General features: G+C 46.2%; 1 protein-coding gene across 1 annotated transcript in view; it reads right to left on the bottom strand.

Annotated features, from left to right (window-relative positions):
- IQGAP1 (IQ motif containing GTPase activating protein 1) overlaps nucleotides 1-18,546 on the bottom strand; it is a 101,206-nt gene that overhangs the window by 5,597 nt on the left and 77,063 nt on the right. Inside the window, exons 24-36 of the mRNA XM_059371530.1 lie at nucleotides 18,199-18,354; nucleotides 17,797-17,960; nucleotides 16,868-17,092; nucleotides 13,392-13,532; nucleotides 13,215-13,299; nucleotides 11,972-12,204; nucleotides 11,248-11,380; nucleotides 9,934-10,036; nucleotides 9,283-9,418; nucleotides 8,811-8,898; nucleotides 6,227-6,439; nucleotides 4,917-5,083; nucleotides 2,767-2,889 (exon numbers count right to left, since the gene is read on the bottom strand). Coding sequence (XP_059227513.1) covers nucleotides 2,767-2,889; nucleotides 4,917-5,083; nucleotides 6,227-6,439; nucleotides 8,811-8,898; nucleotides 9,283-9,418; nucleotides 9,934-10,036; nucleotides 11,248-11,380; nucleotides 11,972-12,204; nucleotides 13,215-13,299; nucleotides 13,392-13,532; nucleotides 16,868-17,092; nucleotides 17,797-17,960; nucleotides 18,199-18,354 — 1,967 coding nt within the window. The remainder of the gene's footprint in view (nucleotides 1-2,766; nucleotides 2,890-4,916; nucleotides 5,084-6,226; nucleotides 6,440-8,810; nucleotides 8,899-9,282; nucleotides 9,419-9,933; nucleotides 10,037-11,247; nucleotides 11,381-11,971; nucleotides 12,205-13,214; nucleotides 13,300-13,391; nucleotides 13,533-16,867; nucleotides 17,093-17,796; nucleotides 17,961-18,198; nucleotides 18,355-18,546) is intronic.

The following is an 18,546-nucleotide window of genomic DNA, read 5'->3' as shown; positions in this document are numbered from 1 at the left end:
AAGTAGTCGGAGAGGCAGGCAGAGAGAGAGAGAGAGAGAGGAGGAAGTGGGCTCCCTGCTGAGCAGAGAGCCCCATGCGGGACTCGATCCCAGGACCCTGAGATCATGACCTGAGCCGAAGGCAGTGGCTTAACCCACTGAGCCACCCAGGCGCCCCTTTTTTTAAGATTTTATTTATTTATTTGTCAGAGAGAGTGAGCAAAGGCAGACAGAGAGGCAGGCAGAGGCAGAGGGAGAAGCAGGCTCCCTGCCGAGCAAGGAGCCTGATGTAGGACTCGATCCCAGGACGCTGGGATCACGACCTGAGCCGAAGGCAGCTGCTTAACCAACTGAGCCACCCAGGCGTCCCTCTGCTTTAGGTTTTCTGATCTGAAGTAACATATATTCATTATTGAACTTTGGAAATTGGTAAAGCATGAAGAAAAAGAAAAGGCACCTATAATTTCACAAGCCAAAGACAACCTCTAAAATACTCAGTGTATGTTCTTCTGTGCCTCTGTTCACATAAAGTTTATCTAACCACCCACTTACTTATCTACCTTTTTTTTTTTTTTTTTTTAGCATAAGTTATAAATATAGTCCTGTAACCCATCTTCCCTCTGGTAACATTATGAGAGTTTTTCACATTCTTTGAAAGCATCCTTTTTAATGGCCACGCAATATTCCAAGTTAGAGTTAAAATTTAACCATTCATCTACTGTTCAACACTTAAGTTGATTTTACTGTTTACATTATTACGCTTATGGTACATGTTTATATGTAAATCTTTGGTTTTTACCTCTGATTGTTTTTTTATGACAGATGCCTCAAAATGGAATTTCTGGTCAGAGTATTAATTTTTTTCATTATAAAAACCACAAGACAGGGGTGCCTGGGTGGCTCAATTGTTGAGCATCTGCCGTTGGCTCTGGTCATGGTCCTGAGGTCCTGGCATTGGGCTCCCTGCTCAGAGGGGAATCTGCTTCTCCCTCTCCCACTCCCCCTGCTTGTGTTCCCTCTCTTGCTGTGTCTCTTTCTGCCAAATAAATAAAATCTTAAAAACAAAAACAAAAAACTACAAGACATAAAATTTACCATCTTAACTATTTTTAAGTGTGTAGTATGTATATATACGTACATATATGCATATATACATATGCATATACATACATACACACATATACACTGGAATATTACGCAGCCATCAAAAAGGAAATCTTGGCATTTACAACGATGTGGATAGAACTAGAGGGTATTAAACCAAGTGAAATAAGTCAACCAGAGAAAGACAATTATCATATGATCTCACTGATAATGAGGAATTTGAGAGGCAGGGTGGGGGGTTGTAGGGAGAAGAGAGGAAAAAATGAAATAAGACAAAACCAAAGAGGAAGACAAACCATAATAGACTATTAATCTCAGGAAACAAACTGAGGGTTGCTGGAGGGGAGTATTCTGAAGGGATGACATCACAGGAATTCTCTTGGCCTTCCCCATGGGCACTGCTGAAATCTAACAATAGATTGGGTGGAATGCGGTGGCTGGGTGAGGGATATTGGGGAGGGTATGTATTGTAATGAGCACTGGGTATTATCTAAGACTGACAAATCACAGCCCTGTACCCCTGAAACAAGTAATACATTATATGTTAACTTAAAAAATAGTAATTAATAATAATACATACATATTTTTCCATGTTTTTGAATTCGGTAGTTAAAGAATAGTATCCCATTTTAAAACTTTGAATTTTTAGAGTCTGGCTGAGTTTGCATGTGTATGTGTGTTTGTGAATCATGGCATACTATCTGTATTTTCTCCAGTCATTTTTCAGTTGGAGACCTTGGTCCTTTAGAGGTTTTTTTTTGTGTTGAGCACTTTATGTATTTTTTGAGTTTGTCTCATATTTATATCCCTTCCCTTCTTTTTGTCATTATTTTCTACTGTTCAAATGTCACCCACTTTTTTTTTTTTGCCTTTCTTCTTTTAAATTTGCTGTTAAAGGCTCTGAAACTAGGTTACAGGGACACCTTACTGGCTCAGTCAGTTAGGCATTTGCCTTTGGCTCAGGTCATGATCTCAGGGTCTTGGGATCGGGCCCCACATTGGGATCCCTGGTTAGCGTGGAGCCTGCTCTCCCTGTCCATCTTCTTTTGCCCTTCCCCTGCCGCTTATGCTCTCTCTCTGACAAATAAATAAATCAAATAAATAAAAATCTAATAAATAAAATAAGAAAAAAAAGAGAGAAATTAAGTTTCATCTCAAACAAACCTGTTGTTTTACCAGACTCAAAATCAGCAAGCTCAGCTGCCAGAGGTCACAGGGCCAGCTGAGTCGGTATATAACAATGCCTGCTAATGATAGCCAGGACAGGTTCAGGAACCATGTCGACAGCAAGCTGGCACATTCCAGGAAAGAGATGGAGGGTAATCCCCTGATTCTCAGCCTCAAATGGAATAAAGTAAATTCCTCTTCTTGTTATTGATTCTTGGCTTAGACACAGGAGAATAAGAAATGGCATCCTCCTTTAAAGAGGAAAGGTTAAGATGGGGCCCACACAAGCAGGTACGAACACAGCCTGGAGCAAATATTCCACAACAAAGGAGAAGAAATACTTTCCCTTCTATGACAGACAAATTAACTCTGACTATTAGGCCTAGTGCTGTCCTAAACAGATATATAAGTAGATAGAATATATGAAAATGACCAACCACGTAACAGAAATAAAGGCAGTAAGATAAAGAGGTAATGAAGTCAAATATAAGACAAAGTAAAAAAGTAAATACTCACTGGTTCACTTGTAGGTCCTCAATTTCCAGAAGGACTCCTTTTTCATGTAGTCTTGCTGCCGTGTATTTCAGAGAAATCTTTTTGCTTTTCTTTCCTTTCATTTCCCTAGGCTTCTTGGAGACCCTGTGTGTGTGTGGGGGGGGAATCACGCCATTATCACTTTCTTTCTTTTTTCTTTTTTTTAAAGATTTTATTTATTTATTTGACAGAGAGATCACAAGTAGGCAGAGAGGCAGGCAGGGCGGGGGTGGGGAAGCAGGCTCTCCGCTGAGCATAGAGCCCCATGTGGAGCTCGATCCCTGACCCTGGGATCATAACCTGAGCTGAAGGCAGAGGATCAACCCACTGAGCCACCCAGGTGCCCCCATTATCACTTTCTGTATGTAACTGTGTACTACAAGTCTGTCGATAGTTCAAGGATATGAGGTCAGAAAACGAACTTCCCATACACCAGCCTGAGTAACATACTGATTCTAAAATGGCAAGTTAGTATTAGGATTAACCTGAGCAATCTCTGCAGAGGAAACATCACTAAATAGCTTTTGCCTTTAATTGTACTTGCAAACCCACCATGAATTTAACCTTCTAACACCAACATAAAGGAACTAACTATATTGAACCTCAGGGGAGTCCCTGTAAGCCCCGTGCCCTGGCAGGGCAAAAATAAATATATCTCAGAATAAGTAATGTTTAGAAGACTTTAAACCAGTATAGCAAATACAGAAGAATGGGGACAAGTAAAGAGAAATAGACCTTAGGAGGCTATTGGGATAATCAAGGTAAGAAGTGATTTTTCAAAAATAAACATGGGAAGACTAGAGATCCCTGAGAACTGGGATTTGAGGCTCCACAGAAGGCCTTCAAGAGATGGGGCGGGAATGCTGGTACAGGAGTTAAAGGGAGTAACCACCATAGAAGGCAACTGAAAGATCTATAGGAATTACACCTGTACAAAATCTTTGATCCAGTGATTCCACATCCAGGAATTTATCCTCAAAATATGCCCACATCTGCAAAATAACCTAGGTACAAGAGGTTTTGGTATTTGGTGCAGAATTTTTAAAATTCTAATAACTAGAAACAACACAAGTGTCTACCATTACAGACCTGATTACATCAATTGCTGTGTCTCTGTATGCAATGGGGTACCACAGAGCCACTCTGTCTGCTTAGAATGCCTACAAGCAACGACGACCCTGTGGCAACGAGCACATCTAGTGCATGGATTTTGGTTTCTAAACACCACTCTTCATTAGAAAGCACCAGGAATGCTTAGAGAAATGGCTAATTCCAAGCCTGGGGAGGGGAAAGTACAACTTGAGCCAGAACACCTGTGTCTATATGAAGTCAAGAAGTGCTCAAAGAATGATGGGGAAAGGCCAAAAGGTCACAGGAACCAGCCCCACAAGCTGGGTTGGGTGGGCCCGACTTTCATCCCTGCCTCACCTCGGTCTTCCAGGGAGGGAAAGAGAGAGCCAGAGTGCAGGCAGAAGAGTAACGAAGCCAGAGAAGGGGAGCTCATGTGGTAAAATGCCAAAAATAGGTGAAGGGTACATATTGCTCTCTTCTCTCAACCTTTCTGAAGTTGGAAAATTCTTAAACTTAAAACTGAGAAGTACAAAATAAACTAACCCTAGATAGCAGTGCAAGTAGAACTTGGACCTACCACCCCATCTCTCTGGGTCCTCAGTTTCCCTCCCTATAAGATGGGCATGTTGCTAATCGTCACTGGAGCCAGCTGGGAAAAAGCTGGGGTCTGGGATCCTGGCCCCAGGAGGTATAGAGAGAGGCCAGGGGATCAAAATGTCTATCATATTCCTTAAGTGATTTTGAGGCACAGCCGGGTTTGGGGAGCACTAACTAACCCCCTTCCATGATTCTTTCATTTCTAGGGTCAAGAAGATATTTTAGAACAGGGATGTTTAGAAATAAGCACCCTGAAGTACCCCCTCCATTATTTATTCACATCACACAATAACAAATGGAACTAGGTAATCATGCAAATAATCAGAAGCAAAATCAAGAATTAAAGCAAAAATTAACACACATGTTTTAAGTAAGAACTTCCAAGATCACTTCAGTTGCCTCTATTTCTTTTTCCCTTGATGCTGATTCTTTAAAAAAAAAAAAGTATATATATATACACTCACTTGCCCTTGCTGGCCAAGTTATCCAAGCAGGTTTTGATATAGCTTTTGTAGTAATCCACCTGCTCTCCATAGAAAGTGGCCTTCGAGTTCAGAGCAGCGTAAGTTTGTTGCAATTTCACCAGCTCCGCCTTCCTTCTCTGTCTGTATCTCCGCTGATTCCGAATGTCCTAAGACACAATTTTCAAAATGAGAAAAATGACGGTAGGTGTCACATGCTTCTCATATCATCCATGGCAGAGCCTAGCAGTGCTCAACTGTTTGCGTGATCACACGCAGCAATTTTTAAAGATTTTATTTATTTATTAGAGAGACAGCAGAGCACATGCACGAACAAGCCATGGGTGGGGGGAGGGGCAGAGGCAGAGGGAGAAGCAGACTCCCTGCTGCTCCATCCCAGGACTGGGTGATCATGAGCTGAGCAGAAGGCAGATGCTTAACCAACTGAGCCACCCAGGTGCCCCAACAACATCAGTTTATGTTCAAAAATTAGCAAAGAAATTCAGATCTCATTAATCTTTATCCCTGTCTATATTTTCCCCGTCTGTATTACAGGCAGGGAAATATGTTACTTTTTTAAGATTTTATTTATTTATTTGACAGAGAGAAATTACAAGTACACTGAGAGGCAGGCAGAGAGAGAGAGAAGGAAGCAGGCTCCCTGCTGAGCAGAGAGACCGATGCGGGACTCGATCCCAGGACCCTGAGATCTTGACCTGAGCCGAAGGCAGTGGCTTAACCCACTGAGCCACCCAGGCGCCCCGGGAAATATGTTATTTTTACAGAGTTCCATGTTCTTATAATTTGCTTGCAAAGCTGGTTTAACCTCTAAATACGGTGTCAGGAGAGGGAAGAAAAGATCATCTTACTGTATCAGTTAGCAAGCTCCCTAGTGTGCATGGTACGGCCTTACTGGGCCAGCAGTGCGCCAGCCCACACTCTGGGCCCACACCAGAGCCCCTTACTTGGGAAGACTGACACAAATCAAGTATTTCATGACCCACTGGATGTGAATTTATGTGTCACAGCAGTCATTAAAAAATCTTCCTTAAGGCCAAAGACAAATCAAGGCATAGGAAGCTCTGATTAGGGTCTCTCCCTAGTGACATAGGCCATGGAGTAAGTCATAAAAGGGCAGGCAAGGTCCTTGTGCTGGAGAAGCTGACAACAAGCCCTCAGAGAAGAGGTCCCTGACCTGACTGTGCACTGAAGGCATGCTGTCCTCCAAACAGCTACAGTCACCTCACAAGCCGCTGAGACAGGTTTGCGCATGGCCAGGCTGCCCCTGCCCATGCCCATGCCGCACGCAGTACCTTGGCAATGTCATTGATCAGCTCCTGGTATCTGTTCTTTGGGTCCACTGTCCCAAGCTCCGTTAGCTTCTTCAAGCCCGACTGGATCTTCTCCTTCTTCTCCTGGAGGGTGAGGTTGCTGTCTTCCTTTACGAATTTGGACTTTTTCATCTTGTCAGGAGTTTTGGCGTCACGAATAGCGCGCCTCTGCATGGCCCTCTGATGTTCTGCTTCCTACAGACACAGAGAAGAGAAAGAAGTTGCTGGCAAGTTCAGCACACTAACCCAAAACTCGAGTCTATAGAGCATATCCACACCCGGATTTATACAGCTCTGACAGTTCATTCTGGAAACAGAAGGAACAAACCTGCCCTCTGACAATGGACAGAGAAACCGCATGGTGCACAGGCGGATCTCCTCTAGAAGAGGTTACATCGCTGAAATCACACGGCCTCATGGGACTTCTGTCCTGGATTCTCTCGTACAGTTAGGAGACTGGGCTCCAGTGCTACAAAATCCCTTGTTTTTTTCCTATCCCATTTTGAGACACGAGAGTCATTTAATTTTCCCAGAAACACAGCTTTGCCCTTGGGTGAATGTTGTAACCACACCAAGGTGATACCAGTACTCAGTTGATGCTTTTTGCCACCTAGACCAGGCCGGGTCACGCGGACGGCCTCCCCCAGCTCTCATGCATGCTGTAAATGCCAGTGTCTAGAGAATGAAAGTCCTTCCTGTGATTCTTCTTTAGGCAGTCAACATCCAACGTTTGCCCATTATGTCTCTGCCCAACATGACCCACACCACTAATCCATTTTTCTGGTGCTTTCTTCCTTCTTCAGCTCCCTGAAATCTGGCTTCTGCATCTCTACTCTCACGCCAAACTACCACCCCTCATTCGTACCCTCTGCACTTTCTCCCTGCCCTAGGCATGGCTTTGGTACCTCCAAGCAACCCATGGCAGTTTCTCTCCCATTGTTCATTCTCAAAACCTCATTCATCAGATCTATGCGGACAATCTCACATTTCTGCGGCTAAGCCTCTGGTACCGCATTCTGAACTGTCTGTACCGGGATGCTCCCATTTGGAATGGCTTGTGACTCCTCCCGAACTGGAGCAACTCCCTCTCCCAGAATGCCCCTTCCTCCTGCTGTCAAGACCACTCCGCAACGCACAAGACGAAGGGCATAAACCTTGGAGTCAGACGGAGTCTGATCCAAGATTGGTTCTGCCTTGACACGCGGACAGCCGTGGGCCAGTTATGTGACCTCTAACGGTCTTAGACTCCGCGGCTGTAACAAGAGGATGAAAAGCCTCACCTCACAGAGGTAGTGGGAGGAGGACGTGAAAGAACACAGGTGAGAGGCCCACACTAACAGCAGGCTCTCATTAAAGACGGGGTCTGCCTTTCCTCCTGTCAAACAAGCTGCAGTGGTTGGTTATGATTCTCTTCTCGTCCCTCCCACACATCTAGTCAGTAATCAATCATAGCAGGTAAGAGCTGAGAGTTCATTAAAAACAGTGGTTTTCAAGGAGTCCTGGGTGCCGCAATAAGGGACACCCACAGGTACCCAGAACCCTGGGGGTGGGGTTGCAAGAGCCCAGAGCAGCTCCTGTTTTTCCTCCTTCATAATCGGGTTTCCCAGTAAACTCTCGTCTAACAAAAAGGATATTTGTGCTCAACATTTCAAACAAATGACCTATTCTTCACATTCTACAAATGCAAAAGAGGGATCTTAGACAGGAAGTGCCTCATCCACCACTTCCCACTGCCAAGCTGCCCCCAACTAGTGGGGCCAGACTTGATCCCACAGTTCAACTGCTTGACCACCATTTGCTGTGAGAGTAGTAAATGGTCCCAGGGTTACAGAAGTCCTTTACTCTGCATCTGTCCAGTGCTAAGCAGAGGTTCTACTTAATTTGTTCTCCGGTCTTACTCCTCCCTGCTCACCCTCACCCACATCTCCATTCTAGAAATGTCAGACCAACTATATGTCAGGCCCTTCCCTCCCTCATGCCTCTGCGTGGACTCTCCTACCCAAGACGCCTCTCGTCTACACGCACACCCAGTCCCATCCACGCCTCCTGAGTGTGGCTCAAGTCCATGTCTTCTGACGCTTTGCTCCTCCCTGGCCTCTTTCCTGAGCTTTGGCTATTTTTAAAGCCAACATCAAAGTCAATTTTTAATGGTTTTCTAAGTATTTCAGATCCGTATGCCACATTTCTCCAACTAGATCATGAGTTCAGTGAGTTCAGGAGCCACATTCTGAAATTTTCTTCTATCTACCAAGGCACTTAACAAAATTCTAATGATATTGGACAGATTATTAGACAGACTTGGCAATTCCGCCTCAGTTAATTAAATTAACACATACACAGATTGCATGAGCCTTATGCCCTGAGAGCAGCGGCCTCTCGACGTGGGAGCCAACAACTTTCTCAGCGGGCTCCAACCACCACCTTGCCCCGGTCATCTGACAGCTGATGGACGGGACCACTGTTCTGGGCCGCCCTCAGGGAAGCATCTCCTGGGATTCGGGCCCCACCCCCTCGCCCATGGCCCGCACCAATCACGGGATCTCCTGTGCCCTTTGTTAAGTTTTACCTGTTCACTGGTGGCTGGGGTTTCCAGGATTTCCGTCAAGGTCTCGCCTGGCTGGAACCGGATGACGTCCACAATTAAACGTTTCGTGCTAAAAGGAGATGGGGGGAGACCGTCACCGTCACCAGGTCTCCCACCTTCCCTTGAACGGAGCTGAGCAGCAGCATACACACGCTGCTTCACACAGGTCCCGCAGGGCAGCTGCTAGCACAAGGCACTCGAGGCCCCAGGCTGACAGCACGGTACCAGGCTGAGGATTTCTCAGGTGTGAGTTTCACCTCAGCCTCTTATTAGCAACTGAGGCAGGTAAGCCCTGCGCCGAGTATAATAGATAAGGGCAGCCGGAATCTTGACAGGCTTAAAAGGTCGTGGTGATGGTTTCAGGGATGAACAAATGGACATGTCCGCCAAGGCCAAGGCATCACTGTGCTGTGTCTGCCTCCTTCTTCCCACTCCCGACACTCCCAGCACTCACTTCAGCAGGATGGTCCGAGCGTCCATTTCCGCATTCTCGTCGCCAGGCACGTCAAACTTGTTGGTCAGCGTGAGGGACACCTCTGTCTTAGCCAGCGCCTCCTTATTGGGGTCATTTAAATTGCCAGCGCTCTCTCCTGCAGTTTGGGGAGAGGAGAGAGGATCAGCATAACAAAGAGAGGAGACCCTGGAGGACAGATGTGAATGCTTGCCTAAGGAGATAGGAATGCCAGCCTAAGGTGCCTAAGAAGATACGTGAATAAGCCAGCAGCTCTGCTGTGGCAAGGACACCTTCTTGTTGAGAAATAAAGAAACTAAAGGCCAAATGACAAAAGCAAAGGATCCATAATAACAATTTCATAAATGCTAACAAGCCATTTCAGTCATTGTAATATGACAAATCTCTAAGATATCCTGTTCATTTCCTTTATAGGACTTCTAATTTACTTATAGGATTATGTGTATAATATCCATGTGTAAAAGTCCCCCTTCCACTGGACCTCAGCTTCTCAGAGACGGGGGTGGGACACATCTGTTGTCTTCCCTCAGGCACACTCAGAGCTGGAGGGACAGAGAGGCGGAGAAGGTGGCAGTCGAGCCTCCCTCCAGCACCTTCCCTGTCACCTTCTGGGTGGTTAAGCCAGAACTTTACCTATCAGGGACTCGATGGTGGGCACCTCGCCCAGGTCGTCCAGCAGCTCATGGATGGGATCGTTGTGTTCTGGAGCAATGGCATCCTGATGATCCAACAGGAGCTGCATGGAACACCCAGAAGTCAAGTCCATGTGCGACACAGCCCATTGGCCCTCAGCCCCACCAATTAGGCCTGACAGCACAGAAGGGTCTGATAACCAAGCTCCTGCATTCAAAGAACTGACGGGCCAATCCCCAACAAATCAAGCCAAGTCAACCGTATAACACATGAAGCATCACGCTGGCCTCTGCTGGATGACTTAGGGGATAACGCAGGGAGAAGAAATACCAGTACAGTCTCTACCTCGTGGATAGGAGGGATTTAAGCAGACCCTACATGGGGGAGAATGACAAACCCCACAGACTTCAAAATCCAAAGTTATAATGTACCCTACAACAAATTCAAAAAATTCACATGCACACTCGTACTTAATGTGTGCTACTTACGGCATCTCTTAGGTCAGAGAGAAGTACACTGGACCTATGACCCCAGTGTCTTGGGGACACTGAAGCAGAGCCTTTAAGATACTATTGTCCTAAGGGATACCCTCAGAGAGTATAGTACCTGAAATTTCCTTTACCTTTTTTTTTTTTTTAAGATTTAATTTATTTATTTATCAGAGAGAGAGAGAGAGAGAGAGAGTGCATGAGCACACAAGCAGGGAGAGCAGCAGAGGGAGAGGGAGAAGCAGGCTCCCTGCTGAGCAAGGAGCCCAGTGTGGGACTCGATCCTAGGACCCTGAGTTCATGACCTGAGCTGAAGGCAGGCACTTAACTGATTGAGCCACCCAAGCTTTACTTTTTATGTATTTCCTCATTTCCTGTTCTGTTTCTCCAAATGAGAAAAGAATGAATTACAAAAATATTGGGGGGAAAAAGAGCACCCAAGGGAAACCACTCTAAGAGCCACAGAGGAAAAAGTGGGTATTTTAGATGTTGAAAAATCAACACCGAGGGCCATGACAAATAGATCAGCGCTCACAATGGTGACTCTGGAGCCCACCCGTGGCGACTCTGTTTCAGTGGGCCTGTCGTGGGGTCCAGGAACTTCATTTGTGACCATCAGCCCAGGTGACTCCAATGCAGAGGGCCTTGGATCACTTTGAGACACTGAGCAATCTTGTTAATACGCAAAGGGAAACAAGGCAGATGTGATGTCAGCAAGACCAAAGGAAGGGGAGGTATCCGGCTTTCCAGAGATGGTAAGCAGCACCCAGGGAAGGCAATCAAGGACAGAACAAGGAAGTTAAGTAATTAAAGAAAAAATACTTACAGTGTGGGTGTTGATGATTTCACCAATAGAAATGTAGATCACTGGTTTGGTGAGGGTCACTAAATCAGAATATTCATCCACATTAAATTTATCCTGAAGCTCTGGGACATCACAAGCAGTTTGGAAAAACCGTCTGAAAATAAACACGAGAGCCAGATCCCCAGGTGACACGTGTGCAGAGCCAGCGATTAGACATCCCACAAACCTCCGGAGTGAGGCGTTCAAAGAGAAGACCGTCAGTCCAAAAATTCCAGAGAAGCTGCACATGTTCGCTGCTCTTCCTGGCCTCCGGGTGGCGGTTCTAATAACTTCTCCCTCCACCCAGTTTTAATTCCACCCACAGGAACTGCTCACCCGTAATTTAAGACCATTTGCAAACACTGGAGTCATTAGGCAAACCAACTTTATCTTTAAGACAATGTCCTGAACTCACAACTGGATGTTTAATTTGCAAATGCTGAAAACACTCTCCAGTTCTTCTCTGATTACAAATTAACACCTGCCCAATGTGGGTTCACTGCTTTTATGCTAAGTGTGGGCTACTCTGTTGGAATATATTTTAACAGCTCAAAAGCCTCTTCTTCACATCCAGAAGCTATGAGCACATCAAACATATATCCAGCAGCATAGCAGGGTCCAGGGAAAGCCAAGTGTGGTATCTATTTTTGTCCCGACACTCAGAGATAGAAACACGCCCACAAGTACCTTGTTCCTTGCCCCCTACCTGAATTTCTGGTAGGACTGGGAGAGATACTCGTTAATGATGCCCAGGTGCGCATTATCTCCCAGAAACATCTTATTGGAAGCTGCATGCTGGAGCATCTTGGCAATGGAGCCAAGATTTCGGCGTTGGTCTGTGGTGAGCTGGCCTCCGGCTGACAGGTCAATGATATCAAAGGCATCGGGAGCAACAATGGCTGGATTCATGTATCGATAGTAAAGCAAGTTACCAATAATCTGCAAACAGACGGAAAAGAGAGATGGGTGTTAAAAACCACTCTACCGAGCAAGCCACAAAAGACTTTGCTAGCAAAGAAAACCAGAAAATGCAGTCCTGTGGGGAAAAGTAAATACCATGCACACGCCCACACATGCATACATGCACACACTTCCTCTCAGGGTCTGAAATTAGCACGACCAAACATCCCACAGTTGGATACAGAGAAAAAGAGAACAAGAACAGAACTGAATATCACTACAAGGAAAGAGCAGCTTTAGGAGGTAACAATGACAGACTTAAAGTCTGTCACTGAGTGTTTTAGGGCATCCTCTGTTCACATTATCACAGCAGCAAATCGGGCTGCCGTAGCTTGCATGACCTCATTAGCATAGTGTCATCTGTTCAACCCCCACCATCCTCATGCTGCAGACTTCAACGGTGGACAAGTTCATGCCTCTGAAATTAAAGTCACTCGACACACATCTCCACAGAAGAATTCAAGGATAGTCATAGCATTTCCCTAGGAGTTTCATTAAAAAAAAAAAAAAATTAATTCACCTGAATAGAAAGTCTAGAATCGAGGCCTCATTGTAGGAAAGCACAGAACTAGGAGAGAGAAGAAAAAAGCGTTCAGATTAAGGGGAGGGAAAAAAAAAAAGGGAAGGAGCATAGCCGAGTAAGAAAGACAGTTATCAGCAACAGCCTTAGCAGAAACGGCACTTGATACCATTCACCCGACCACCAGCAGAGGGAGAAATTCTTCAGCAAAAAGATAGGACCCAAGAAATTTCTCTTCAGACAGGAAAATCTTCCTCCTCTACTTGTTGGACATCTGTGTGCCAAACAGTAAAGGAGCTACACAGGGACTAAGAGAGGTATCATTTATGATTTACGATCACTTTCAAGAGCTCACAACCAAAGGGGAGCTATTGTCGGAATCTACGCTTCCACACTAGCTGAAGGTCTCAGTCGGGCCTCTCCTCAACAGTCTGCCGGAGGACAAGGACGGGCCAGTGTCCGGTCTTACCTTCAGCAGCTCATCCTCACCGGCGTCAGGGAACTTCTCATGCAACGAGTCCTTCAGCACTTTGGCGATGAAGCGCATCCCATAGCTGTGGGACAGACAAAACTCCATGAGAGTAGCCGGGGGGCAGAAGGGCACTCACACTGGGCTCTATCCGGGCTCCCGGCTCATGGCACTCACGGGATTTTGTCCACAGAGCTGATGATGGCCGAGAGGAACTTGTCTGTCACGGCCCGCATGTTCCTGATGGAGTTGTCTAGCCGTGTCTTGACCTCTTCATGAGCCAGAGCCTGCTCAGGGGTCACATCATAGGGCAGTTTGCTGGGAAAGCAAAAATCACCCCCAACTGGGTTAGGTAACAACCAGGAAGAGCCCGAGGCAGGACTGTGTCTTTCAGAAACAGAAAGACCCAGAGAGATCAGCTAAGGTGCTGATGCTCAGACAGCTGGTCAACGGTGGGGCTGGAATTTGAGCTAGGGCTTTTCAGGTGTGCACTGGGTGCCTAGAACTATGTGCCAGGCACTGTGACAGGCCCTTGGGATAAAAGCTATCATAAGACACGACAGCTTCCTGAGTCTCTCACAGTCTGGTCGGAGACACGCTGATACTGGTAAACATACTACGCCGTACAATAAGCCAACCGGTGCCACAGGGTAGGGGGCTGCCACTCAGAAGGGAGGAACGGAAGAGACACCTGAACTCGGGGAAACGGAGAAACACTGTCCTCCAGGAAGGAAGCTCAAATGCAGAGCAATGGAAGAGGAGAAATGAAGTGGTCAAGTAAAGAGGGGCTGGGCTGTGGAGGGCCTGGTAGGTAACACTGAGAGGTCTGGACTTCCCTGGATGCCAGGGAGAGCCACCAGAGGACAGGAGACCTGAGCCTGAGGAAGATTTCTGTGGCTCCCCATGAAGAATGCATTAAAGACGGACAGTCCCTGATGAGAAAGATGGGTTAGTGCCACAGCCTGATTAAGAAATAATGAGGGCATGAGCATGGTTGCAGCAGTGGGGACCAAGGGGACAGATCTAAGATGCTACGGGGACACAATCAGTGGGATGTGGTGACTCTCTGGGTATTGGTGAGGGAAGTGACAGTTACATACAGAAACTGAAGCCTGAGGAGCTGATAAGATCCCTCAGAGAGAGTCTAAAGAAACTGGCAAGAAAATATAGTAGACATGCTAGGCTTAACTGGGAAGGATAGGAGGGGCTAAAAGACAAGAACGAAATGCTGGGATCAAGGTTCTGGTACTGCCAACGAGGTCAAAAAGGAGTAATGATTATCCTGGATTATCTGGGTGGCTAAAATCCAATCGTAAGTGTCCTAACGAGACAAAGGCAGGGGGGGATTTGACAGACAGGGAGGAGAGGGTGATGTGACTACAGTGATCCAGCCACGAATCAAGGATGCCAACAGCCCCCAGGTAAACTGGAGGCAAGGAATGGATTTCCCACTAGAGCCTCCAGGGGAGCCTGGCCCTGCCGACAGACACCTTGCTTTTGGTCCATTGATACTGATTTCGGATTTCTGGTCTCCACAACTAAGAGAATAAATTTGTTAGTGTAAACGACCAAGTTTGTAGCAATTTGTCACAGGAGCAGAAGCAAACAGATACAAGCAGATAGGGATACAATGGCATTTGTCATGTTATGTCTGAATTACAACTAAGCAGACTACCATCACCAGACTTCAGCGAAAATCAGTAAAAGCATTCTGTTTGAAACTGGCTATGTGGGATTTGTAAGAGTAGCATATGTTTTGTTATTTGTAAGTTATGTGTTCTGTACATTTTATATCAACAAAATGTTTAACTTTATGTGTAACTGACATTTGGTAAAAAACAGTAATGAGCAAAGGGAATGAAAGTGCTCAGCACAATGAGTGAAGTCAGAGAACAGAACGTTACATTTCTCAGATTTTAGAGGCAAACATTCCCAAGAGGGGACCAGGTCCCAGTCCCTGTGTCTAGTGTCTGAAGCTCAGGGATCCGCGACACGGATCAGGCAGGATCAGCTCCCACTGCACTGTTACACCTCCCAGTTATCACTGGCAAAAAATGTATTGAAATCAATTTCCATTTTATGAAAAATATAACAAAGTAAGACACCAGTTTGTGACAGGCACTCACAGGGGTGGGGTGGGGGAAACAACCCTGGCATGCCTACCAGAACTTTGATCTGAAACGGCCTGACTCATGGACCATGAGAAAGGGTAACTCTGCACCCTTGAGCCAGTGTCCTGTCGGGCAGGGACACCCTGGGTTGCAGGCAAAACTTCTCAGTCTGGCACGGCATTTGTCAACCACAGTCCCAGATCTGAGCCTCAGGTTTCAGGGCAAAACACAAATGCACTTTCCACCACACCCAGCAATGACCCGCCTCCTGGTGACAGACACAGGTTACTGAGAACAGATCAGGTGCTCAGTGATCCAGAGGGGATAAGGCCTTTCTCAGAGTCAGCAGAGTGTCAGTCCTCAATCCAGAGTGTGCCTTCCCCTTTGCCTGGGGGCCAGGCACCTGGACAGCATGACACTGGGCAGCAGAGCTCAGAGCGGGAGCTTGTGCCAGTCCACGACTCCATCTGGGACGGGAAGGAGCCCAAGCCAGGATGGAGTCAGCGCCCTGCTTCCTTCCCTGAGAAATCGTGGTTATGAGAAACACCAGCTGAACTCCACGTGTGCTGAGGTGCCCAGGATTTTCAGCTACTGGCCCACAGAGGACGCTCTAAGTAGTGACAATACGAAGAGCCAACCCTGCTCAGCTCCAGGGAACTTCACACACAACCTTGATCTCGACCTGCTCCACGACTGCCAGGAAAAACCAAAAGCACCTGAACCAAGCTGCTCAGCCTCTCTGCTCCCACTCAAGCTGGAGAAAACCAGACACATGCTGGCTCTAGGAACTGTAATTTCTCAGCATCGCACACTCTACTGACACACCTTTCTCTAGATGTGTTCATGCTGGTGGTTAAACGGCTGCCCTGGCCCAGAAATCCTGAGTTATGTTAGTCCATCCTGCCCCTAGGGTTCCAGGGCCGCCCCACACCATCTCCTCCCCTTTAACAAAACACGCTGATTTCACGCACCTAAGTCTTCCCGTCCAACTGCATCTCCAAAGATGCCAGTGTCCTTCAGGTCCGGGACCCCCAAGCACGTTCTACCTCAGAGCGCTCAGACATGAAGCGCCTACACCTCGCTCTCAGCAAGACCGGCCCCATCTTATTAACCTTCAGGCCACAGTTATGTGAAATTCCACCTTCTCAGAGACGCCTTCCCTAACCACTAGACCTAAGTTACTTCCGTCCTGTACTCCCCATTATAGTTCCCGAGGCAAGACTTCATAAAACTCTCAATCCGTCATTTCATGTTCAGGTGCCTGTCTCTCCCATGCAAGAAACCATGAACAGAGGGCAGAGAGCTTGTCTGTTCCATTTGTACTGTACGTATGCCCTACACAGAGCCTGGCACGCGGCAAGCACTCAATAAATATTTGTGGATAATAAATAAATTGTGCAGGGATAAATCACCAGGTCAACAATGTAAAGAGGAGGCTTCTAAGGAAAAACTATCTGAACAAGTATTACTTTATAAATCAAAGGTTAAATGCTTAAAAAAGAAAATAACAAAAATACCAAAAAGGTGTTGCAGTTGCCTTACCTTGCCTCTCCCGTCTGAGACTCCATCTGATTAACCCAAGACTTGTATATATCCACAGGGTCAGTTTTGATGTTGAGAGACTTGTCATCCATAATCTCCTTCACGACGGGGGCCAGGATTTGTCTCAGGGCATTCTGGCCCCGGGCGCCTCGGTTAAAACTCACAACCATCTTAATGACTGTAGGATTTCCTGTCACGATCTCTTGAATCTGATCTACTTTTGACCTACAAAACATCAGACACAAATTCAAATTAAACTAATCATGGAGTCTGTCAACGTACAGACAGAACATTTACTCAAAGAAGGCCCCATCCCCTGGAAAGAGAAACCACTGGAAGGAAGGAGGTATGTGCTCTTTGTCTAGAAACACTGCCTGACACTGACCTGAACCCAGGACTCTCCTGCTGTTTGCAAACTCAATCACGGGAACATGAATAGGACCTTTACTAAGATAAAAATGTGGCATCTTCGGGTGCTTGGGTGGCTCAGTGGGTTAAAGCCTCTGCCTTCGGCTCAGGTCATGATCCCAGGGTCCTGGGATTGGGCCCCGTATTGGGCTCTCTGCTCAGCGGAGCCTGCTTCTCCCTCTCTCTCTGCCTACTTGTAATCTCTCTCTGTGTCAAATAAATAAATAAAATTAAAAAAAAATTTTAAAATGTGGCATTTTCATGTTCGGATCTGCTTTTTAAAAAAATCGTTATCTTAATATAGAATCTTCCTAAAATCACTTCAGTGAATCTCTTACTCTACCACTTCCTTGAAGCAGCAACACTTTGTACTTGTGATTTAAAAACTGGAAGCTTCTCTCGAGTCAGTGTTTCACCTAGATCATAGTGTTAACTGAGATCAAGCAGAGGACGGGCAGGCCTGAATCTCAAACTGTGAGTGAGTGTGACGGGGTCCCGGCCCGGCAGCCATCTGCTCGTACTTGATCTCCTCCTGGAGCGCCGTCTTGAAGAGCCGTAGGAGCAGGTACTCCTCTCGCTGGTTGGACGCGTAGTTGTACAGGGTGAAGATTACAGAGTCCATGAATTTGGTGGATTTGTTCTGGGGCATCTGAAAAATCAGCTTTGCCAAATAGGTTGGGTTCGTCTGAAATAAAACCAAGGGATACATAATTTTTAGGTAATATAAGGGCTGGCATGGATATTCACACTCTGTTGAACTTGAAGCCTTAGGATGTGTGGAAGTAATCAAGAAAAGTAGACATTCCTTTGCACCCCTCAGTGGAAGCCAGAAATGCTCTCACAGAGATGCATGTTAGCTAAGGTCTTCTTGTGGGAAAAGAAGCAGGTTAAGCCTTATAAGAGCAGCTCCAGGAACCACTCACCTGCAATAAATAAAAGAGGTGTTGGTAGGCCTCCAGCTTCTCTCTCTTCTCCTTGCTCAAAGCCTTGAGCCCTCCCTTCTGCTTATTTAGCATCATCATATCAGACAACTGCTCCTTATTCTTCTTGGTGAGTTTTTTACTGTGGGAAACCACATCCTGGAAATGAAAACATACACATAAATCAAAAAGCTTTGAAAGATGAAACTGGGCACTGCGGGAAAGGCCTTGGAACACCAAAAAAAATTGTAGATCCCATTAACTATTTTAGAATTTCTACACTGTAGCCTATTTTCAGCACACCCATCAAATCTCCTACTTCCAGCTCCCTCTTAAGAACTTGCAGCAGGG

Source organism: Mustela nigripes, chromosome 13 (genome assembly GCF_022355385.1).
Source record: "Mustela nigripes isolate SB6536 chromosome 13, MUSNIG.SB6536, whole genome shotgun sequence".
NCBI lineage: Eukaryota > Metazoa > Chordata > Mammalia > Carnivora > Mustelidae > Mustela > Mustela nigripes.
This window is presented reverse-complemented; position numbering and strand designations above follow the sequence as displayed.